A 24,486-nucleotide genomic window follows, 5' to 3' on the forward strand; every position below is an offset into this window, starting at 1 on the left:
TTTCTTCAAATTTCTTTTTCACTTCATTCAAGCTTATTACATTTTTCAGATAGCCTTATATGAAGTGAATCAGAACCATGTATTATCACTCAAAATGACTGTACTCTATAAAGACAGAATGACCAACCCTAATAAAAAGTTGTTGAAATAAACAACTTTTTATTAGGGTTGGTCATTCTGTTTTTAATAAGTTTTCATTATTTTGCAGATTAAGTGGTGACTCATTGAATATACAACATAATGAAAACTTAAAAGTTACCAACTAACAATCATAGAAGGGTTGTGCATATTGAAATGGTACTGGATATAAGAAAATATTAGTATAGGAATGGCAATATGATAAAAAGGAGCCAACACATTTTGCATCTAACATTTGTGATAAGTTTGATGAATATGGAACTATTTAACACTTCATAAGGGTAGGCAAAGAATATTAAGAAGTGCCAAAAATATCTAAACTGCATATGACCAGTCACCAAAGAAGTCAACAAGCAGGTGTTCCCAAGAACTCTGCTTTTCAGTCAGAGTACAGTACTATGAAAAATTAATTCATTTGTAGACTGTTTGTGTGTACTTTGTGTCCCACTAATTTAAACCCTTACCAGTTGTGTCCACAATATTAAAACCTTAAGGATTGCTGGATCTTCTCCTTAAAAAAACAAATCACAAGATACATGGGGAGAGAGCAACATCATTTGCAAGGAACAATTATAATCAAATATCAGGTTCTTATAAGTCACTGTGCCCTTGAATTACAAAATAATTCAAATATTAATCCATATTATATTTTAGATGTTCCTTAGTGACTGAAAAGGGGATTCCCAAAATAACACAAATCTGAAATTGTTATTATTGTAATTTGGTTTTTTTAGGAGCATTAGCAACTACGGCCATATTGCTCCGGGGATATGCGGTGGTCATTCCCTGACCTTTCCGCATCCTCTGTATTTGGTGGTCACGGGCTCGAACCCCAGTCTAATCAAGAAGAGTGTGCTACGCACTACTGCTCCTGCCCACCTGGCTATGAAGGCACCACAAATCTGAAATGCAAAGTTTCAGTTATTGGCACAAGTGTATATAGTTGCAAAGTCAAATTTCATAAATAGAACATTAGCCATTTTTTAAAAAAAATAAACTATATGGGACAGGTTCTGAAAATTTCCAAGTTGTTATATGTTTGTTACAAATAAGATTTGTAAGAAACTAAACTAAGTTTCTACTAAATTAAGGTGGCAACCATCTGAAATTTCCAAAACACCTTTCCAAAATATGTTTAAAGCAAATAGGTCTGACAATACAAATTCCTCAAATAATATTTTAACAATACACATAAATCATTTGTATAGTTTCTTTTTCATTACCTTTGCTGTAAATTTAAAAAAAATAACTAAATAACTAAAAAAAAAAACTAAAACTAAAAAATTAATAAAATTAATAAAAGAAAAGGAAATAGGCAAACTATGTGTTTCCCTCCTCCTGTAGGTAATTATCCTTCTGGCCTTTGAATTTCTTCAAACTGTCAGCCTCTGCCACATGAAGGTAACTTATTCCAGTAATTTATAACTCCCTGGCTAAAATAAAACTTTCTGCAATCCAGTCTAAATATCTCTCCCGTAACTTGAATTTATGGCCCTAGTTCTAGAATCATTTATAACCATGAAAATTTTGTCTTCATTCATTTTAATTTTACCTCTCAGATCCTTAACAACTCAGTCAAGTCTCATCTAAGGTGCCTAGTTTCCAAGCTTTGCAATCCACATATTAAAAGTCTTTCCTCATTTGGACACCCTTTTGCTGATCTCACCAGGCGAGTTATCCGTCTTTGGACCCTTTCAAGAAGCTTAATGTCTTTCTTTAGGTGCGGTGTCCATACTTGAACACAGTATTCTAGGTGAGGTCTAACAATAACCTTATATAATGGGATTATGATGTTCTTATCTCTACTAGCAAATGTTTGATAAATCAATAGAACACTATGGGCCTTCCTTGCAACCTGTCTACACTGCTTGAACTTCATGTCTGACCATATACTAGATAGCGTCTGACCGTACTAGATAGCGTCTGACCGTACTAGATAGCGTTATCTGAACTTCGTTAGCAGTTAAATTGTACGTTTAAATAAATACATATAACAACTTAGATTACAAACGTAATATAATTAATTATATTTAACATAATTAATAACATAACATGATTAATTATAATTAATTAATAAATTAATAGAATCATGACTCAGACCAGAGCAGCAAAGCAAAAGGCTCAAGCTAATGGAAGTGCTGTGGCTCAGAGCAGAACTGAGGGGGGCAGTTGTCCTCTGACTCACAGCCTTATAAAATGCACTGTTTGCTTGATGTTTGCAGAGCAATCGGGTACGGGACATGATACTGCCAAGGGGGATGTCTTTGTGTGTGCGCGATGCAAGGAGTGTATCGATATCAGGCAACAACTCGGCGTTCTTGTGGGCCTATATGAGAGCTTGAAGGACAGGGTGGATGTCCTCGAAGAAACTAAATTGAGGGGCCCATCAAGCTCTCAGCTGCCCACATCAACGCCAGAGCTTGCACTTGGGCATCGCGTGACACAGAGACAACCCCCAAGGCAGAATGCGCTGGTCCCGAAGAAACTAGTAGTTGTTGGTGACTCTATTGTCAGAGAAACGGGGAACATGCTTTGTAAAAAAGATAGGTGGAACAGGACCAGGGTATGTCTGCCAGGGGCAAAGGTTGATGACGTTGTAGAGCGAATATCATCTTTTAAGGGCACAAAAGGTGATATAGTTGTACACGTTGGCACTAATAATATTAAGAGTAGGAGACTGGCAGAATTACTTAACAAGTACAGGTCACTGTTGAACAAAAGCCGAGAATTAGGGTTGAATTTGAAAGTGTCTGCAATTCTGCCCAGACACGATAGGAGGGAGTATATGATGAGAGCCTTGTCGATCAATTCGGCCCTGGAAGGATTGTGCAAGGCTCAAGGGGTAGAATTTTTTTCAGCCTGGACTGTACTTGTTAACAGGAGAGATTGCTTCTACAGGGATGGGATACACTTAAATAGAAAGGGTGCAAGAATATTTGCTGATGCTATCGAGGCAGTGTTCGGTGGGTCGGAAAACTGCTAGCTTGGGGAGAGACAAAGACCAATAGATTGACAGTAGCCACTGGCAGAGGTGAAAGAGATTCTTGCACTGCTTCTATTAGAATGAGCAGAAGCCTGAAAAACAAGATGCATGGTATTTCAGAGACTGCTGGGAGCCATTGCGGTACAAGTAAACACATGGGTTGTGTTAGGGTAGCTAAGAATAGAAACAGGTGCAGGTATACTTGCGTGTACACCAATGCTAGGAGTTTAGTAAATAAATTTGATGAATTTGAGGTATTGCTCAAAATATCAAAGGCAGATATTGTTGGGATATCAGAGACGTGGTGTCACACAGATATAAGGGATGCAGAACTGCAATTTGGGGAGTACAACGTCTACAGAAAGGATAGACAGGATAGGAAGGGGGGGAGGGGTTATGCTATTAGTTAAGAAACACATAAAAACCAAGGAAGTGAAGCCAGTCGACATCGCCGGACAGTGCAGTGTTGAGTCAGTTTGGTGTGACATAAGCATTGGGAGATCAAAATTGAGAGTAGGAGTGTGCTATAGGCCTAATGACTCTGATGAGTATAATAAGGAACTATACAGGGAAATAGAGTGGGCCAGTAAATCAGAGAGTCTTATAATGGCAGATTTTAATTTCCCAGATATTGACTGGAATTTGGGGGCTGGTTACTCACACACTAGCAGGGCTTTTGTGGATTTATTGGATGATTGTTTTCTACATCAGCATGTTCGGGTGGCAACTAGAGGGAGTAATACTCTTGATTTGATTATCAGCAGTGATTCTTCATGCATTAAGAATCTGCAGATAAATGAACCACTAGGTGGCAGTGATCACAGTGTGCTGAAGTGGGATTTACTCAAAGAGGTAACTACCATTAGGGGTAAAGGGAAGGGTTATTGCTTCCGTAAAGGCGACTACGATGGACTGAGACAGTATTTAAATTCTATACAGTGGGACCAACTGATGATGTTACCAACAGCAAATTCAAAATGAGAAGCATTCAAAGAACTTATCTTGGAAGCTACTAGGCTTTACATACCAACTAAGAAATATTGTTCAAGGTTTAGGCCAAAATGGATGTCAGATGAACTAATGAGGCATATGGCAGAGAAGAAAAATGCATGGGATACATACAAATTAACACATGACACAGAAGCCTATGATAGATACAAGTTGATATGCAACCAAGTTACAAAGGAGGTTAGGCAGGCGAAGGCAGATTACGAGAAATCCTTGGCAAGGGATGCAAAGAAAAACAGCAAAGAGTTCTTTATTTATGTAAACTCTAGAAGGAAGGGGATGAATCAGATTGGTCCACTTGATATTGATGGGTCAACTGTTGATGATCCTGCTCAGGTAGCTAACAAACTAAATGAATATTTTGCATCGACATTCACACATGAGGAGCTATTCAGCAAGGGGAATGCCAGAGGTGTATTCAACTCTAGCAGTAAGCTACAGAATCTTGAAATAACTGGGAGTAAAGTGGAGGAGAAACTGTTGAAGATAAACACAAGAAAGGCACCCAGGGTGGATGGGATCTATCCAGTTATATTAAAGGAGGCAGCAAAGGAAGTAAGCAAACCCTTAGCCATAATTATGAGAGCTTCCTTGGACTCAGGGGAGGTACCCATAGACTGGAAATGTGCAAATGTGACCCCAATTCACAAAGGAGGATCAAAGGCTGACACAAGTAATTATAGACCTGTGAGCTTAACTTCTGTTCCAGGAAAATTAATGGAGACACTGGTTAAAGAAGCACTGCAGGATCATTTAGACAAGACTTCAGTTATAGCTCAGACACAGCATGGTTTTGTTAAGGGGAAGTCTTGCCTGACCAACTTGATTGGATACTATGATGCAGTCACAAAAGAACTGGATGCAGGGAATAACTTTGATATTATATACTTGGATCTTAGAAAGGCTTTTGATACTGTTGCACATGGAAGACTGCTACAGAAATTGGAGCAGTGTGACATTGGAGGCAAATTGCTGCTATGGATAAAGGGGTGGTTGAGGGGGAGAAGACAGAGAGTGTAATCAATGGACACTGCTCATCGTGGACTAATGTTATTAGTGGAGTCCCTCAGGGCTCAGTGTTGGGTCCATTATTGTTTTCTGTATTTATAAATGATATTGATGATTGTATATCAAGCTTAATGTCCAAGTTTGCAGATGATACAAAGGTTGGCAGGGTTGTCAAGGACACTACTGACACTATGCTGCTGCAACAGGATCTGGAAAGGTTGAGCAGATGGGCTGAGAGGTGGCAAATGAAGTTTAACATTGACAAATGTAAAGTACTACACATTGGAAACAGCAACCCCAGAGCAACGTATCAACTCTGTGGTACTACACTGACAGTGGTAGAGAATGAAAGGGACTTCGGGGTGGTTGTGCAGGCAGATATGAAGTTCTCTGAGCAGTGCAGACGGGCTGCAAGAGTAGCTCATGGAGTATTGTCAATGATATACAGGAATTTTTCCAGCAGGGATAAGGAGGTGATTATTCCATTGTATAAGGCAATGGTCAGGCCACACCTAGAATACTGTATACAGGTCTGGAGGCCTCATTTCAAGAAGGATGTAGAGCTGCTGGAACGAGTACAAAGAAGGGCAACAAGATTAGTGAATGGAACAAAGGGGTGCTCTTACGAAGAAAGGCTTAAGTTTTGCAAATTACAGTGTCTGGAGACTAGGCACCAGCGAGGTGATCTGATAGAGGTGTATAAAGCCTTGAATGGTTTAAGCATGCTCAATGCTGATGGGATTCTTCCTCTTGCTCAGAAAAATCACCTGAGAGGGCATAAATTCAAATTGAGGAAAGACAGATGTAGGATAGACGTGCGGAAATTTGCCTTTAGCCAGCGGGTGGTTGGTTGGTGGAACAGACTTCCATACCTTGTGGTGGAGGTTGATAGCCTAAATAAGTTTTAGGCTCAGCTGGACAGGTATTTTGAACGAACAGAGGGGTGAAGTGGAAGTGGGTTTTTTTTTTTTTTTTTTGGCTGATGCTGCATAAGCTTGCTTTCTTGCATCAAATGCCTCTACTAATGCTAAATGCTAATGCTAATATTGTAACACCCAAGTCACTTTTCTCCACTGCTGGCTTTAGTTCTACTCAACCAAGTGTATAAGTTATTTTGTATATTGCCAACCTAAGGTCAAAGCACTTAGTTTGGCAATAGATAAAAATTATAAATTTATTATTTATTATAACTACTGAGAATTTACAAACATAACATTATAGCATAATGCATATAACTTGATGGGAGATACGAAATATATATATATATATATATATATAGTATATAAAACAGGTGAAAAAGGTAAAGAAAGGAAAAGAAAAAGGTAAAGAAAGGAAAAGAAAAAGAAAATAGAAAATAGATGTACCTGGATGCGCAAGGCTACAGAACAGGATACAACTATAAAATAAAACATAGAAATAAATGATAAAGGACATAGTAAGATGGGAAAGTTATTAACAACAACGTGCCATGCCTAATGGAAGAAGATATGAGGAAAAAAGAATGTTAAGATCCTAATAAATTAAGTGGAAAAAGTGGCTGAATTGATAAGCCAAATCATATTTACAAAAGCTAGAAAAAAGTGGTAATTAATGCATATTAAAAAAATTGTAATAAATAAAAATGAAAATAATGAAAATAAATTGGTACATAGATCAGGTATTTCATCAGGGGACTACACCCGATCATGTACCAAAATACTGCGTTTCTATACAAACCCATGCCGATGGAGGTAGCAATAAATTAAAAAAAGAATTAAAAATTAAAAATTAAAAAATGAATTAAAATTTAAAAAATTTTAAAAAAAATTTTAAAAAATGAATTAAAATTTTTTTGAAACCTTCATAAACATGAGTGAGGTAGCCCCAACGCAGTGTGTATATTTTAAGTAAACCGTTAAATTAAAAGGTGTAATTAAAAGGTGTAACAGGCAGCAGTATAGAAAAGGGAAGTAATACAAGGTATGGGTGGGAAAAAAAAAAAAAATATATATATATATATATATTCAGTAACGTAAACTTCATAGTATAACCGGTGCATAGTGTTATTATTCTATTAGGTTTTAAGTTTAGTGTAATATTTTTAATTATATCGAATTACAACCGAAATCATGCCTTAGACGAGAGCAGCATAACAAAAGGCTCAAAGTGGTGGAAGTGTCGTGACTTGGGAGAGAAGGGACAGGACAGTTGTCCTTTGAATCACAGCCTTATGAAATGTACTGCCTGTTTGATCTTTGTGGAGCTATGTCTTTGTGTGTGCTCAATGTAAAGAGTGTGAGGATGTTAGGTGCCAACTCAGCATTGTTATGAGCCTTTATGAGAGCTTGAAGAACAGGGTGATGCCATAGAAGGATTTAAATTGGGGGGCCCATCAGGCTCTCAGCTGCCCACATCATAGCCAGAGCTTGCACTTGAACATCAGGCAACACAGTGGCAATCTCCAAGGCAGAATGCGCTGGTCCCACAGGAACCAGTTGTTGTCGGTGACTATTGTCAGGGAAACAGGGAATATATTGTGCAAAAAAGGATAGGTGGAAGAGGACCAGGGTATGTCTGCCATGGACAAAAGTTGATGACGTTGTAGAGCAGATATCAGTGTCTGGTGACTAGGCATCTGCAAGGTGATCTGATTGAGTTGTATAAGGCTTTGAATGGTTTGAGCAAGCTCAATGCTGATGGGATTCTTCCTCTTGCCCAGATTAATTGCGTAAATTCAAATTGAAGAAAGAACATTGTAGAATAGATGTGAGGAAATTTGCCTTTAGCCAGCACATGGTTGATTGCTGGAACAAACTTCTATCTGTCATTGTAGAAGTTGACAGCTTAAATAAATTCAAAGCAAAACTAGACAAACATTTGGAGTGAATGGATGGGTGAAATATTATAAGCTTGCTTTCTTGTATCATATGCCTTTACTGATGCTAAAATTTGCATCATCCTTACCTGTGAGGATGATCCAAATTTTATGAAGGGCCATTAAGTAGTCTTCTGCATAGATTTTTTAGTTTAATGTCGGGGCTGCTGATTCCCCGACATTAAACTAAAAAATTTAATGTCTGGTTTCATTTGTTCACCTACTTGCTCTCCAATACACAACTGTCCATCAGCATGATGAGCTAGAATCTTGATTCATCAGATCAGGTGATTTTTCTGGTTTTAGAATTTCCAGGAACACTGCTCCCATACCCACTGCAGGTGGAGGTACTGATGATGGTTGGTCAAAATGGGCATGTGAACTTTTTTCCTACCACATAGGCCTATCTGTAAGAGTTCACTGAATGATGTGCTCAGAAACATATTTCTGTGTGCACTGGTTGTAGTCTCCCATTAATTGAGGGATCATGAGCCATCTGTTGGCCTGCACAGCACATGCTAGCCACTGTTCACCTTGACTGTCAACCAGTGTTGGTCTCCTTGTCAAAGCATGTTGGGTGATTGCATGTCCTTTGGACCATTCCTGCCATGTCACTTTGGCAGCCTCTGAACAGTCAACAATGCTTACAGTTGCTGAAATGCTGGCCCCTGCCCTCCTAGTGCTACAAATCATTCTCCATTCACACTTCACCAGGTTCTTCACTTTCCCCATTGCATGGGCTTTGGCACCTCCACAGCCAGGTGGGCAGGAGTAGCATTGTGTAGCACATGCTTCTTGATTAGGCTGGGGTTTGAGCCAGTGACCACCAAATACGTAGGATGCGGAAAGGTTAGGGAATGACCACCACATATCCCCGGAGCAATATAGCCTTAGTTGCTAATGCTCCTAAAAACCAAATAACAAACAAACAAGCATGGGCTTCATATTGATGAACTGACTGACACGCATTACCCATGCCGTCACTATATGTATTTTTCACCAGTTTGTGATGTCAGTCCTAGGTGCTATGCAATGCATCCACTTGTGGAGACAGGCTGGTCATAATGTTTTGGCTTATGAGTGCTGTATATGTAATTGTGTGGGTTCAGTAACTTTAAAAACAAAATGTCTCTTCCTCCCCCCCACCCAATTTTGTTTGCTTTCAAATTTTCAAGTTTTCTTTGTTAATTTTGTCATAATTCATTTCTGAATTTGTTTTTTTTGTTGCTTTATTTCTTTTTATAAATACTTATTTTTTTCTTTTCAGAAGCACAGAGTTTGTATACGAGATCTGAATCCTCATATAGTGTGCATTCTTTGTGCTGGCTACTTCATTGATGCTACTACCATTACTGAATGTTTGCATACATGTAAGTCTTTTTTTTGTTGCACATCATTCTGTTAAGTAAAACACTGTTTTTTTTTTAATTTTAAAGAATGTTTCTGACTATATGGTATTAGGTATTATTTTGGCAGACTAAACATCAAAAATTGATACTTCAAGTATGGTTTGCCCTTGTGGCTAGAACAACAGTCTTAACAGTGTTTAAGATTGTTTTTACACATGTTGCAGAAAAGGACTGGGTTTGAATTTCATCAGGAAGGTAGGAATTTTTAGGACTTTTTTGTTTTATTTATTTTTAGGCAGTAATCTGTCTGTGAGGGTTGCATTAAGTTTCCTCCTAGAAACATCTTTTTCATTTACTACACTAGCAAAGCCAACTGTAGGATACACAAAATTTATGAGCAGTATTACAAACAGAAGCTGGCCTTTCTGTCTTAGCACTGATTCTGAACAACAAGAGACAAAAATGCTAATTAAATATCTGTATATAACTTTTCTGGTTTTCAGTGAATTTCTGTTATTCATTCATCTTTTATAGTTTGCTGATAAATTTTATATTTTTTCTGGATTTTAGTCAGTTTTCCCTAAATACAGATATTTGTATGTGGTTTTTTTTTTCTTTTTTTTTTCAGTTTTTTTTTTTGTTAATGTGGACCTCAAAGATGGCTCTACTCAAGTAGTGCATAGAATATGCACATTAAATTATATATCAGATGGTCCTTTACTTTTGTGCTTGTGAATGCATTGCGTTGTCCTCATCCAAATGTTATATGCATTGGGTGTACAGGTCACGAAGCTAGTTCATATCAGTTAACCTTTTGGAAACATGTATGTCGATCTATATTTCATGTGTGGGCTCTGGGGACTGTATATAGATCTGTGTTTTCATAGATGTTTCAAACAGCTTGTCTGTTAATGTACTAATGTCTGAATTTGTCTAGTATGTGTAGCCATCTTTTGTTTCCAACTAATTGTAGATTGTTTATAATAGAGGGCAGAATGAAAATAGCTTTGAAATTTAGAGGAGAAGATCATTTTCTAACCTAATTAACTGATTTGGGCTGTAAAAAGAAGTCAAAATCAAAGAATTTTTGTGGAAGTCACATCCATAGTTTGATAAAACCAAATCACTTAAACATAGATGTAGAGTATTATTGCATGAAAAAAAAGTAACAATGGTTGATATTTTTTTACTTTTTTTTTGTTTACAAATTTTTTAAATTATAATTTGATTTTTGATTGTAATTTTACTCTAGTGTTGGACAATAAAGAGTTGAAATGTTTATGGCATTTATGTATAAAATTTTCACCTTTTCAAAATTCTGTGGGGAAAGAGTCACTGCTGTTGAAAATTCACTATGGGGGAGCCCACTCACATAAGAGAAACTCAGCTGAAAGGGTTAAGAACTTGTTTAAATTTTATCTGTACTCTAAATTTTCCCCTTTTCTCTCCCAACTCCTGACTTTTGTTTTTGTGTAACTCATTTTCATACAGAATTGGCTACAACCTTTATTTAATTTATTGAGATTCTTGAAAATCTTTAGAACTACTAGTTAACAACACTTTCATCCTCATATTATTATTATTATTATTAGCCATATATTAGCCATTATAGTACAAGGAAGCCTGAGGCTTATGCTGCACCAGCCAAAAAAAAAAAAAATTTCCAAGTTACCCTGAGAGAGCGAGAGAGAAAGGAATCACCAAGAAATAGAAGAATGATGATATGATAACGATTCAATTTTTACGTCTTCCACACTAAACTTCGTTAATAAGTTACACACTTTTATATAATGGTCCATGAAAAGAAATGGTAAAAAGTGCAGCCCTGCCTCACTCTGAGTTTAACTATAAACTATTTTCAAATGCTTCCATCAGTCTTCACTGCTGATTCTTTCATACAAACTTTTTATTCCCCTTAAAACATTGTCCCTGATGTTTATGATGATGATGATATATTTTTCAAAAATTTGAGAGAGCAGATTTTTAAGTATTGTATGTTTTTTCAAGATCAGCAAATTCTGATGTAGGTTCTTAATAAATTTTCCTGAGTTTTGTATAATTTTGTCTTACTGCAATATTTTAATATTTACTACTATTGATCTGGCATTTCTTGTATTGCCTAAAACCTGGCTGTTCTTCCACAAGTTTATTATATTCATCAGTACTTTTAATGAGGGCTATTTTTGTAGGGAAGCTTGCTGGAATTCAGTTATGGAACCATGTTTAAACAGATGCCAGTATAATGATATACACATTATGTATAGATAAAATGTAATAAAATAAAATCAAATAAAATGTAATTTTATTATTTAGATATCTTATTATATAATTAATTTTGGTAAATTAATATGATGAGAGATTAGATTATTGTCTTTTATGATATCTATATCAATTTCTATATTAACAAAAAAAGAAATAATAAGTAAATAAAAGAGCCATACTGCAAAACAGAATCTTTTGGTGGAGTTTGTATAGAAATAAAAATACATTTCACCAAGTGTTAAAATTATCAAACCAAATTTAAGATAATTGATAATTACATAAAAAAATGTTCAAATAAAATACTTTTTTGATTTTTGTTAATTTTTCTTCACTCTGTATTTACCCACTAAGAAAAACCACATACTAGTCATTCAACAAGTCTTTTTGCGATATCCCTTCTATATTTTGAGTCAACACACACCAAAGAAGTGGGTTCACGTTAAGTGTTCAGGAAGTAAGTCTGTTTTCTTGTTTTTTTGTTTCCTCATATTAGGAATAAACTGTGGCAAAGCTCCCTGCTTCTGTAAGGAAAATTTTCCATGCAGGATAGTCTCAAGAGGGAAACCTGTTGATAATACCAATAATGCAATGAGATATTCAAGAAACTAATTTTGTCTTGCATTTTTCATTGTCTTCCATTGGCAGAAATGTCTTGGAAATGCTGGGAATGCCTTGGAAATGCCTTAACTTGAAACTGAGCCATTTTAAAATTAAAATAAAATAACCCACAGGCAAGCATTGGGTTGTTGAATAGATTTTGACAGAACATATGAAGGAAGTATATTACAAAAAAAGGCAAAAATTAAAGAAAATATTCATAATAGTTGACCTATCAGAAACCAATATCATATCAGTTTTAAGCAACCAAAATATCTGGAATAAGGAGAATCTTAATTTAGCATAATGCTGCTCAAAAAGATAACTTCGAATTAAATACCACTATAAATTTGAAAGCTTCTACAGAATTAATAGGAATTCCGTCAATGTTTATATTCAACTCATAAGTTGAGGACACCAAACAAAATGTGGCTTATTTAGATTTAGTAAAATTCAATCATAAACAAAACTGATGAATATAATCTATAATCATACCCCAAAAAACAATTATTGACAGCTGAGAAGAAAACTGATGTCTCTACAGCCTTCATAATAGAGATGGCAACTAAACAGGTCATTGATTTGTGTTGCAAAAGGGGAAAGGACTGAGCGACTGTTCAGTATAGCATGTAATTTCCCCCTTCGCAACACAAATCAATGACCTGGTATACAACATTTCTTGCAGTGATTGCGACTCGTCTAATCAGGGCTCGATGCGGTGTACTCTGGATGTGAGATTAAAACAGCATGCTTCCTCAGTCCGTGCTTCTCATTCAGCAGCATCAGAATTGGCCTTTCATGCTGTTAACGAAAACCATACATTTTTATTCAATGAGGCCAAAATACTCACTGTCCAACATAATTATACTAGACTATTAATTGCAGAAACCATTGAAATTAAATTACATGAGAATTCCTTTAACATTTGTCGTCCATATCTAATCTCCGATTTGTGGTCTTTTATGCACATGTGCAAAGACAAATAATCATGCGCATGCATGAGGACAATCTCTCTATTTAAGATTCCTACTCACACATACTTGGTAATTTCCATTCCTGTGATCGAGACATATGGTCGAAAAGCCGTCAGCTTCAGGAAGGGAAGTATTTTTTTCAAAATTTGCATTGAACTTGTTTTAATTTGTTAATTATGTTTTTATTAATTTTATTACTGTAATTAATTTGCATTCATTTTATTTTCGTTTATTTTTTGGAGAGTGTCATTAGGAAGGGTTCCATGTATCGTATTGAGGTAAATTTCTCTTATTCTTCTACAGATATTGAAATACAACATAGAACGTATTGAGCATCGTAGCTCTGTTCTATACTAATAAAAAAATATATACAGGGTGTTTCAAAATTATGTATACACACTTTAAAAATTTATGTTTAAGGAATAATATATACAAATGTAAATTTTTTTGATACTTTGAAGACAAAAAACAATTTTTTTACAACAATAAAACTTTAATTGTTCAAAATGCCCTCCATCAGCATTAATGCATGAGCAGCATCTGTCTTCAATGTTTTCATTACTTCTTGATGTCCTCTTCCTGTCACATGCTGAGTTATTGATATTCTGAATGGTTCTATGCTCCTCAAATTTATCCTGCAAAAGAATAATTATTAAACGTGTGGGCACTTTTGTTCCTTATCACGATTTCCAAGCACGCTGAATTTCATTGACAATTTCATATTTCCAATACCATTTTATAATTGCCTTTCTTTCTTCAAAACTTAATTGGGTACTCTCCATCGTTTTAGAGGTATCTATAAAATAAAACAAAAATTAAATTATTTAAAAAAAATTATCTATTTTTAAGCTACAAAATGAGTTTAAAAAAATTAAATTGGTGCATATTTTCATTAAATATAACTTTTTAAAGTTTGGATACATAATTTTGAAACATCCTGGATATATTTATATATGTTTCTTCCTGAAAACATCTGTTTTGGATAAAACAGTGTCCTAATACTTAGATGCTGATAAGCGGATGCTGATAAGATGGAACAAAAAAGCCTGGTTATACGAAGCACATATTGTTCTCCTGTAAAAAGTTAGAGTTTTCTGTGTAAACATATTTGTTTCTGCAGAATTCAGTTAATATGTATTATAAAATTCATTTTTATCCCTTGAGAAAAAATGTCATTTTGTATGGTTAATAAAAAGCTTTGCACCGTTGTTTTATTATTGCTCCATGACAGGCATGCTTGTGACAACTTGGTTCTGCATTTTTCAAAAGATAAGTACCAACTTCTTAATTTACTTTTACATAATTAAGGCTAGTTCGTGGTAGCTACAATATAAATACACTCTAAAAAAAATCGGTTGCCGGCTAGTTGCAATTGTTGGACCATGCTTAAACTATCTTTTGTTATAGTCTTTTTCGTGCCATTTTAAAGGATTTGAAGAATATATTTTTGGAGTTTGTGTCATTAAATTAGTTCAAAGTCTTGTTGTTAAGCATTATTTAGCAGTTATGATGACAAAGTGGAGAGAATCTTGGATATTAACTGAAAATTATACAAGAAGTTCATAGGATGGAACAAAATAAAATGGACATTGCAAAAGAATACAACCCCCCCCCCCATATACATTGTCTGCAATACTGAAAAATCAAAAAAAAAAAAAAAAAGGAAATGAATTCATGCTGCAAAACAAGAGGAGCTCAAAACAAAACTTTAGTGGTACCAACAAATGCTTGCATCTAATTTGCCAGTATTAGATCCAATTTTGCCAGAAAAGCTGATTATCTGGCTCAACAGCACAGAATTAGTGACTTTGCAGCAGAGTAACTAGCTCTGAAGATTTAAGGGCAGAGTAACTTTGTTTTATGATATGTTTTATTTTTATTAGTTTTATGAAATGTTTTATTTATTTATTATTTTATTAATTGTTAACTAATCCTGACTTGATCAATTGACAATGAATAGGCCACAGTAGTTGTGTTCTGTTATAGTTCATTCTTGAGAATGATGAAATTGCTACTATAGCAACACCAACACCAGAATTGCTGCTGAGTACCAAAGAAAACAAATTTATTTATTTTTTTTTTATCACTGATGAAAGTGAAATGCACACATTCTGCCTTCTAAAAAAGATGTCCAAAATGCATTGAGTATAATAGAGAATGTGTTGGTCTGGAATAAATTGATAAAGAAATTGTTTGATAATGTCTGTGCTGTAGTTAGGAATGCATATAAGACAAAAACTATACAAATGAAATTAGATTATTTCTTTAAATTAGATTAATTTAGGATTAAAGCATTGGTTTGTATGTTTCCTTTAATATTAAGACTAATTCTTCTTTTACTACTTAGTGATGTTAATACGTATGTACTATATTTTTATTTCAGTTACATTGTTTCTTCTCTCTTAGTTTATCTGTTATAAATAACAGATAAACTAAGAGACCAAATATTCTATACAAAATATATATTATTCTTATTATTGTTAGATAAGGCTTTGTTGCTGTTTTATCTTTTATTTTTATCATTTTATTTTATTTATTTTGCTAATTATTATGCACAAATTTTTATAAATGTGACAATTATCGAAAGTCATTCAGCGTTGCCACTGTTTCACTGAATGTTTGACAAGGACCCTCTTACTGTCTACTGAAACTAGCATCATAACATGTCATTGTTAAGTAGCATCATGTCATTGTCAAGTAGTGCAGTAAATTGAAGATGTAAGGGCATTTCATGAAAAACACAAGGATTTTAATTATCTTGTATCCTGCTGTTTTGACTCGATGTAATCACTTAAGTGAAACCACTGAAGATGTCATAGATAGTTACCACAAACTTTAAACAGGTTTGCAGTTTCGTGGTAATGATCAACTGCTATTGGAGATTCCTCAGTGCTCTGAAATATCCTTGCCTATATCAGATTGATGAAGGAGGGAGTAAAAGTAATATAGACTAAAGAACAGGATACGGCCTTTGAAGAACAAGAAGAAAAGGATTACCTCAGCACCCATTCTTACACAGTGAAATCTTTTTTAATGGATGCCTCTTATTGTGGACACTTAGTTTTGGCTCCTGGCCACAAGGATTAGAAATTACATGTTAGACGATTTATCCAGAGCACACGCTCTCTAATGGAGACGTGGACACTTTAACTGGTGTCATTTTGGTATTTTCAACCTCCTTGTATGGGAACTTTCAAATGCATTCATGTGTCCATTACCAATGGATAATGGACATATATATGCATTTTTGTTGGTTGATGGGCATTCGCAATGAAGGCAAGTGAAAGTCAAGGCCAATACAATAATTAAAAATAGACCTGTGATGGCCATTGATTACTCGCGTAGCAGATGGTGCAATATGTCATTAATACACTCACCACTGCTGGTAAGGAATGTTTACAAACTTATTTGGGGTATCTAATACAGTTCCACTGTCAGTTGCATGTGACTTGCTAAATTGAGAAATGATATTTCAAGAATAAAAAATAAATAAAAAATTTAAAACAAAAAGGTACTGTAGCAAGTCTATATAACAGGATTTAGTTTGTGGTATGTACATAAAAGAAACTTGTACTAACAGACTGCACAAATAATTTTGAATACTAGGCCATAAGAATTTTTTGCATCCACAAAACTCCTTTACAGAACTAAAATATGAATAGAGTACATGATATTGATCTGAAACCACTTCCAGGTGATAGAGGATATTTCAATTTTTATATACTAATAGAAAATGTGCATGTTGTGTAGATTGGAAGAGTTGCACAACTATAATTGCGGTGGAATTTATCAACCTAGAGAAGGGTTAGTAGGCGCCTCTGTAGCCAGGTGGGAAGGAGCAGCAGTGCATAGCACACGCTTTTTGATTAGGCCGCGGTTCGAGCCTGTCACCACAAAATACGGAGGATGCGGAAAGGTCAGGGAATGACCACCCCATATCCCGGAGCAATATGGCCTTAGTTGCTAATGCTCCTAAAAAAAAAATAAAAAAAAATAAAATTTCAAACAGAAGGGTAGGTACATACTTTAGTTCAGAGAGCTGCAGTATACGACTGATGTTGTGCGTAAATTTCAAACATGATTTTAAATGACGTTACTGAGTAGACTTACAATTATGCAATGATATGGAAAATTCATAAAGGATGTCTGTGCAAAAAGCTTAACATGCAAGATCAACAGTGGGCAACATGTTATGATGCTGTGTGAGGATGAAACCACACAAGATAAAGCCCGTACAGAAGCAGTTGATCGACAAAACCAAGCGGATGAATTTTGTCAGTAAATTTCTGTGTGATTACAATTTTGCAAGTATGCTGCCATTCCCCCCACACCCACCCACCCACCCACCCACCCACCCACCCACCCACCCACCCACACACACACACACACACACACACACACACACACACACACACACACACACACACACACACACACACACACACACACTTTTCCAATTGATAAATAAAAACATATAGTTATTGGAATGGTTTCAAATCTGTATCATGTACTCTATTCTAGCAATAACATTTTAATTTTGTAAAGGTGGTTTGTGGACTTGCTGTACATTCAGTATTCCTGTGTTTTCAATAAAAGTGTGGTGCGATGCTTGATATTACTTTCATAACCACTTTAGTGGCAGCGATGTCTAGATTTTTGATTGAAGGATGACGACAGTTTTCCCATGCATCACATTCCACTTTCACTCAGCAGTGAGAAATGGTTATTTATTTAAGTAGCTACATGCAAAATTTATTTGTAAAATAATAAGAGGAGTTTACCTCAGTATAATCCAATTTACTTCATTTTAATCTAATGCAAAATTTATTTGCATATGCATGTTTTCCCACTGGTCAAAATTTTCGTAGGCATTACTTTGACTGTGTGCTAATTTTTTAAGAAATGAAATCTCTTTTTGTTTGTGGAGGGCTGCACACAGAAATTTGCAAAGGGAGCTTTTTTTTTTTTTTTTTTTTACCCATTAAAGGGGAAGGTGTATACTATTACATTAAAAAAAAAAAAAAAAATGTGTGAGAGTGAAAATGATGAATATGGACTAAAACTAGTAAGTGATCTAATTATCCATAATGAAAGTGAAATTGCCAAAATGAAATTCTCTAAACAAAGCCACTTATATTCCTTTTTACTAGAAGTTAATGTGTTTATTGAAAGTTTTGTTTATTAAAAGTTAGTATGTGCAGTGATAACCAATAAAAAAAAAAAAAAAAAAAAAGAGTAAGCAATCAGTTACAGTGAATATCATTTTTCCATGCTATTGAAACTGGCTACACTGACCTCTGAAAAGTGGACATCTCTATAGTGAACACTTTCTTCTAACCCAATGGTGTTTTAATTTAGAAAGGATTCTACTTAAGGGATACCCTACAGACCACCCGACCTCCACAGATCAAGCTAACAGGAAGAAAAGTCTCTCTGGTCACGGAACTCAAATACTTGGGAATCATGTTAGACAATAAATTGCCCTTTTATCATCACCTAGCATATCTACATACAAAAATCCGCAAGTACACGATCAAGATCGCACGTGTGTGTGTGTGTGTGTGTGTGTGTGTGTGTGTGTGTGTGTGTGTGTGTGTGTGTGTGTGTGTGTGTGTGTGTGTGTGTGTGTGTGTGTGTGTGGGAGGGAGCAACTGGGGACTAAAAAGATGCATTCCTCTCTCTTTTCTGTAAGTCTGTGTTCCTGCCCATAATCACTTACAGCACTGGAGCATGATTTACCAGAGTCACCACTCTTAGGAATATACTGAAACTTGAAACCGTCCAGTGCTGCGTGTTATGATGACAAAGGCCTGCTGCACAGTCAGCACTCCTGCTCTTCAGGTTTTGGCTGGGTCCTTCCTTTAGACCTGGAGGTGACCTGCCATGGAATATACTATTGCCTATCAAGAGAAATTCCAGCCACCATCCTTAACCATACAATCAATCTCACAAGCAAGATTTGTACAGAAAAGCAAACCCTCTTCTCTATACTGACTCAAACTTGGCAGCAGAGATGGTCAGACAAAGGACCAATCACGAAGACGGTGGTCAAAGGACCAATCATTTGTTCCCCAAATCACTAGTTTCTCCCAAAGCTTCCTCTTGGTTTTCTCCTGGTCTCCATGCTATATATATGTTGTTACCGGGCATGGATCTATCAAACAGAAGCTGGCCCTGATGGATATTGAAGAGGACCCCCTACTGTTCCTGTGACCAGGAAGAGGACTGGGATCATATGGTTTATATGTGTCTTCGCTATGAAGACTTAAAATGCAGTTTAATTTCTAAAATACATGATCTCCCATGAGACAGAGAATATCTGTACATCACTGAGCAGGAATATTACCTAGCTTGGACTTGTTTGCTGTACCAAGGACTTGTTTGCTGTAAGACGATCACACTTTGCACTGGCAACTGCCTCAATTGATAACTAGCCTTCTGATCATTCATCATCTTAACTTTCATCTCTAAAGGATACTCTCTTCCCTCTGTAAGTTTATAAAAACAACTGGATTGATACCCTCTAACTGAAAACATGTCTTCATGGACATGGCACCCACGGTCTTGATAAAACCCAACCAGACATGACTTCCTGCTAACCCTCCTTTAGGGTAGGATTTGCTAACCCAGCATACGTTGGGTAGGATTCATTACCACCAACAGAAAAATCTCCTCACCTGGACATTTACCCAGGTGAAACTACTAACCCAGCTTGCTGGGTAGGAGTCCAAGAATGCATGACCCATAAGCATGTGCGTAGCACATGCTTCTTGATTAGACCGAGGTTCGAGCCCGTGACCACCAAATATGGAGGATGTGGAAAGGTCAGAGAATGACCACTGCATATCCCCGGAGCAATATTGCCTTAGTTGCTAATGCTCCTAAAAACCAAATAACAAACAAACAAACGAATCCTGAGGCTTTTCCCACACCTAATCCTTCGCCTGGTGGAACAACTCCAGCTCCACTGAACTTGTAGCTGCTACCTTCACTACTGCAGCTATTCTTTTCTACTTCACTGCTCCCTCCTTGACTAGTAGTAGTAGAGTGTGTGTGTGTGTGTGTGTGTGTGTGTGTGTGTGTGTGTGTGTGTGTGTGTGTGTGTGTGTGTGTGTGTGTGTGTGTGTGTGTGATGAATGGCGGCATCTGGAATGTCAGTTCAACTCCACCATGTTTTGCTGTCGTGATAGAAGAGATGCCTGTAGGTATAATAACAAAGTAAACATGAAGGAAACCATTTCAGGTTACATTAGGAATTCAAATTGAAGGAAATATTTTGTTTAGAGTTAGACTTCCTTTAAAAATTAGGGGAACCAATTAGAGATAGATAACCTGAAATAGTTAACCACTCAACTGTTTGCAAGATAAGGAATGATACAGAAAGTTATACATCTTTAAACAAATAGTTATACAAACTGTTTGAAACAGAAGAAATTATACAGAAAATTTAGAGTTATACAAATGCAGACTATGTAAAATTATACAGATACAAAGATGTACAGAATTAAACAAATATACAAATAATTATACAAAAAAAAAAAAAATAAATAATTACATATTCAGAAAAAAAAGGGGGCGGGGGAGGTAACCGTTACAGTTGATAAATGTTCTAGTCCAGCAATTAATGTCCAATCAGTTCAAGACATGAACAGGTGTTCAACACAATAAATTTTTCAAGATAGACATAAATTATATTATTGTCATACTTTACCACAAAATCTAAAGAAACAAGTTACTATTTAAATATAAACTTAATCACTATTTACATAATATGAACATATTTATGAAATGTTAAATTTTAACACATTAAAAAATGGAGCAAACAGTTGAGATAAATGTTACAACTTATACAATTTGTGCTACCAGGCTAATTGCATAAGTAATGTATAAAAACAATAAAATATTTTTATACATTACTTAAAATTTAGAATTTAACAAATTTAGGAGAGCAGATTGATGAAGTTCTGAAAGAATTCGGAAATTATGAATGAATTTAAGTTAAGTATAGGTATTGATTGATATTGATCAAGAAAAGGGTGAACAGAAAGTGGACATGGAAGAGTCCAAATGGATTAACTACTAATGAAATCGACCTCATCCTCACTAATAGAAGATATATTGTGAATGATGTCACCGTCCTAAATAAGGTAAATGTTGGAAGTGATCACAGAATGGTAAGATGTACACTTGATATAGATGTAGGAAAGGAAAGGAAAAAACTGACTCGAGTAAATAATACAAAGGTCTTTGAGATAACAGAAGAGGAGAAAAAGCAGTATGTACTGGAACTTAAGAACAAGTATGAGCTTCTGCAGACTGCTGAGGACCAAGATATCGATGAGGAATATTACAACTTTTTGAAAGTGATAAAGCCTAAGAAACCTATAGGGAAAAAGAAATCCAAAGAAGAAAAAATTAGTCAAGAAACACTTGTCATGATGAACCGAAGACGACAAATGAAAAGCAAGAAAAACACTGACAGGGAGAAAATTGAGTATACTGAGTTATGCAAAGCCATTAGAAAGAGACTCAGAGAGGACATAAGAAGATTTAACACAAGAAAAGTAGAACAAGCATTAAGGGAAAACAAAGGATTTAAATCAGCAGCCATGAGCAGTAATACAGAAAGACAAATGATACTGAAACTGAAGAATAGCGATGGTGTACTTATAAACAGCAGAGAAGGCATAATTCAAATAGCAGAAGACTACTATAGAGAATTATACAAGGAGCGAGGGAATGATACCAGCAGTGGGGAAGATGGATTGCAAAGTAGCAACACATACGACATACCCGATATTCTTCCTGATGAGGTAGAACATGCATTGAAGAAAATGAAGAATCGGAAAGCCCCGGGGGAAGATGAAGTTACTGTAGAGTTGTTAAAATTGGGAGGAAGAGACATAACACAGAAACTGGCAAGGCTCTTCACAAAATGCATTAGAAAAGGTGTGATGCCTAAGCAGTGGAATAATGCAATCATAGTTTTGCTGCATAAGAAAGGAGATAAATCAGAAATTGGAAATTATAGACCAATTAGCTTGTTATCCCACATCTACAAGTTGTTCACAAGGGTCATTACTAACAGATTAGAAAGAATACTGGATGAGAATCAACCGAAAGAGCAAGCTGGCTTTAGGACAGGATTCTCAACTATGGATCACCTTCATGTAATATCACAGCTAATGGAGAAAGCAAATGAATATAAAACACCATTATGCCTGGCATTTGTGGATTATGAAAAGGCATTTGACTCCATACAGCATAAGGCAATGTTTCGGGCACTGGAAAGACAAGGCATTGATACCCCATATATTATGATTTTGAAGAAAATATACGAGAGTGCTACCTCCTTTATTAGACTAGACAAAGACAGTAGGAAATTTAAAATTGAGAAAGGAGTTCGACAAGGAGACACAATATCTCCTAAGCTGTTTACTGCTGCCCTTGAGGAAGCTTTCAGAAGATTAGACTGGTCACAGAAAGGAGTCAATGTGAACGGAGAGTACCTAAACCATTTGCGATTTGCAGATGACATTGTGGTCATAAGCCATGATCCCAAAGAATTAGAGGAAAATCTTAATCAGTTATGCACAGCTAGTAAGGATTTTGGACTAAAGATGAATATGGCTAAAACAAAAGTAATGATGAACAAGTATGCCACAGAAAGAGACATAATGATTGAAGGAGCAGTAATTGAAAAGGTGGAGTCATATACTTATCTGGGACAAGTTATTAGCTGTAATAATGATAAATGGCTGGAAGTCAAGAGAAGAATAAATTTTGGATGGATAGTATTCAGGAAATATAGTCACATACTGAAGAGCAATATCCCAGTTTGTCTGAAACGTAAAATAATGGACCAATGTATACTCCCCACCATGACTTATGGAAGTGAAACTTGGGCACTCACCAAAAGAATGGAAGAGAAGCTGAGAACCACACAGCGAAGAATGGAACGAATCATATTGGGAATAAGACTGTTAGATAAGAAGAGAAACACATGGATTAGGCAACAAACTCAAGTAAAGGACATTCTTATCAAAACTAAAGAACTAAAATGGTCTTGGGCAGGACACATAGCTCGAAGACATGATGACAGATGGACTAAGAAAATAACAGAATGGTATCCAAGAGGAGCTAGAAGAAAACCTGGAAGACAAAGGCGGAGATGGATAGATGAAATTCATGAGTTTGTGGGTAGTAAATGGATGTCCAGTGCTCAAAACAGAAGCAACTGGAAAGTTGCTGGAGAGGCCTTCATCCTGCAGTGGATTGAAAATGGCTGATGATGATGATGATGATTGATTGATAATGTAAAATAAGTTTATAATTCAGACAATAACTGTCATCTTTTAAGAAAGACAGAGCATGAGAAATTCTGAAAGGACTGAAAGAAAGTAGGAGAGGAAATGGAAACAGATTCCTTACCAGAAGTGACAGGACCAGTGAGACAGTAATTGTGAACAGAATTCATTGTAAATAGGGCAAAAGAAAAGAACATGGGTAGAATCCTTGACAGAACCGCAAAGACAAAGTTTGGAGTTGGAAAGGTGGAAATAGGCAAGTTTAAAATTTAAGGAACCTTGTCTTTTAAAGAAGGGTAGAAAACATGCCAGGAGAAAACCGTTTACAAGTGTTTTTATTAACAAATGTAATTTCTGGAATAAATAATTTTGTAATTAAGCTTTTTTGGGAATCAGACCAGCGAAGTTGCCAACGGTCTTGAAGAATATTTAAAATTCGTTGCTTTTCTTCTTCAGGACTGGAGGACATGTCAATTTGTATTCCATTGAATTCTGCAAATAGACCCTTACAAATGAAGTAAGAAAGTCCATGGTAAATTGGATATGAGTCTAAAGGTATTGAACCAGATAGAACTTGTAGGGCAGAGGTAGAGATGGCTCTACATGGCTTAACTAGTACTAGGAGAAAACTGCACTGGATTGAACCAAGCTTGGACTGAACTGTAAGCAATTTAGTGCATCTAAACCAGGCTGCAGTAGCATAAGTGGTAATTGGTAAAACAACAGCATTGTATAGTGTATGCAGAACTTTATAGTTCAGACCCCAGTCCTCATGGGAAATGCAAACAATTTGAAAGACAAATTTTCGGGGATTGTATACAGCAATGTGCCTTCTGTATACACTAAAGAGTTCTCACTTTGTCAGACAGGTGATTCAGATGAGGAAGAGAGGTAGGGTGATTATCAATCAGAAATCTAAGAAATTTTGTAGTTGCAAAAGGGAGAGATTTATCATTAATTTTTATGAAAGGAGGATAAGTTGGTGAAAGGGTGCCCTTGAAGATCA

At 35.8% G+C, this 24,486-nt stretch overlaps 1 protein-coding gene across 7 annotated transcripts in view; it reads left to right on the plus strand.

Moving 5' to 3' along the window:
• Positions 1-24,486, plus strand: part of LOC150085668 (polycomb group RING finger protein 1-like) — a 276,634-nt gene that overhangs the window by 27,971 nt on the left and 224,177 nt on the right. For all 7 annotated transcript variants that reach the window (XR_016546933.1, XM_090373434.1, XM_090373435.1 and 4 more), the window contains exon 2: positions 9,259-9,361. Coding sequence is in view for 6 of the 7 variants with exons in the window: in XM_090373434.1 (XP_090229560.1) it covers positions 9,259-9,361 (103 nt within the window). In the remaining variant the exon portion in view is untranslated. The remainder of the gene's footprint in view (positions 1-9,258; positions 9,362-24,486) is intronic.

Source organism: Mastigoproctus giganteus, chromosome 5 (assembly GCF_048544385.1).
Source record: "Mastigoproctus giganteus isolate SK-2022 chromosome 5, ASM4854438v1, whole genome shotgun sequence".
Lineage (NCBI taxonomy): Eukaryota > Metazoa > Arthropoda > Arachnida > Uropygi > Thelyphonidae > Mastigoproctus > Mastigoproctus giganteus.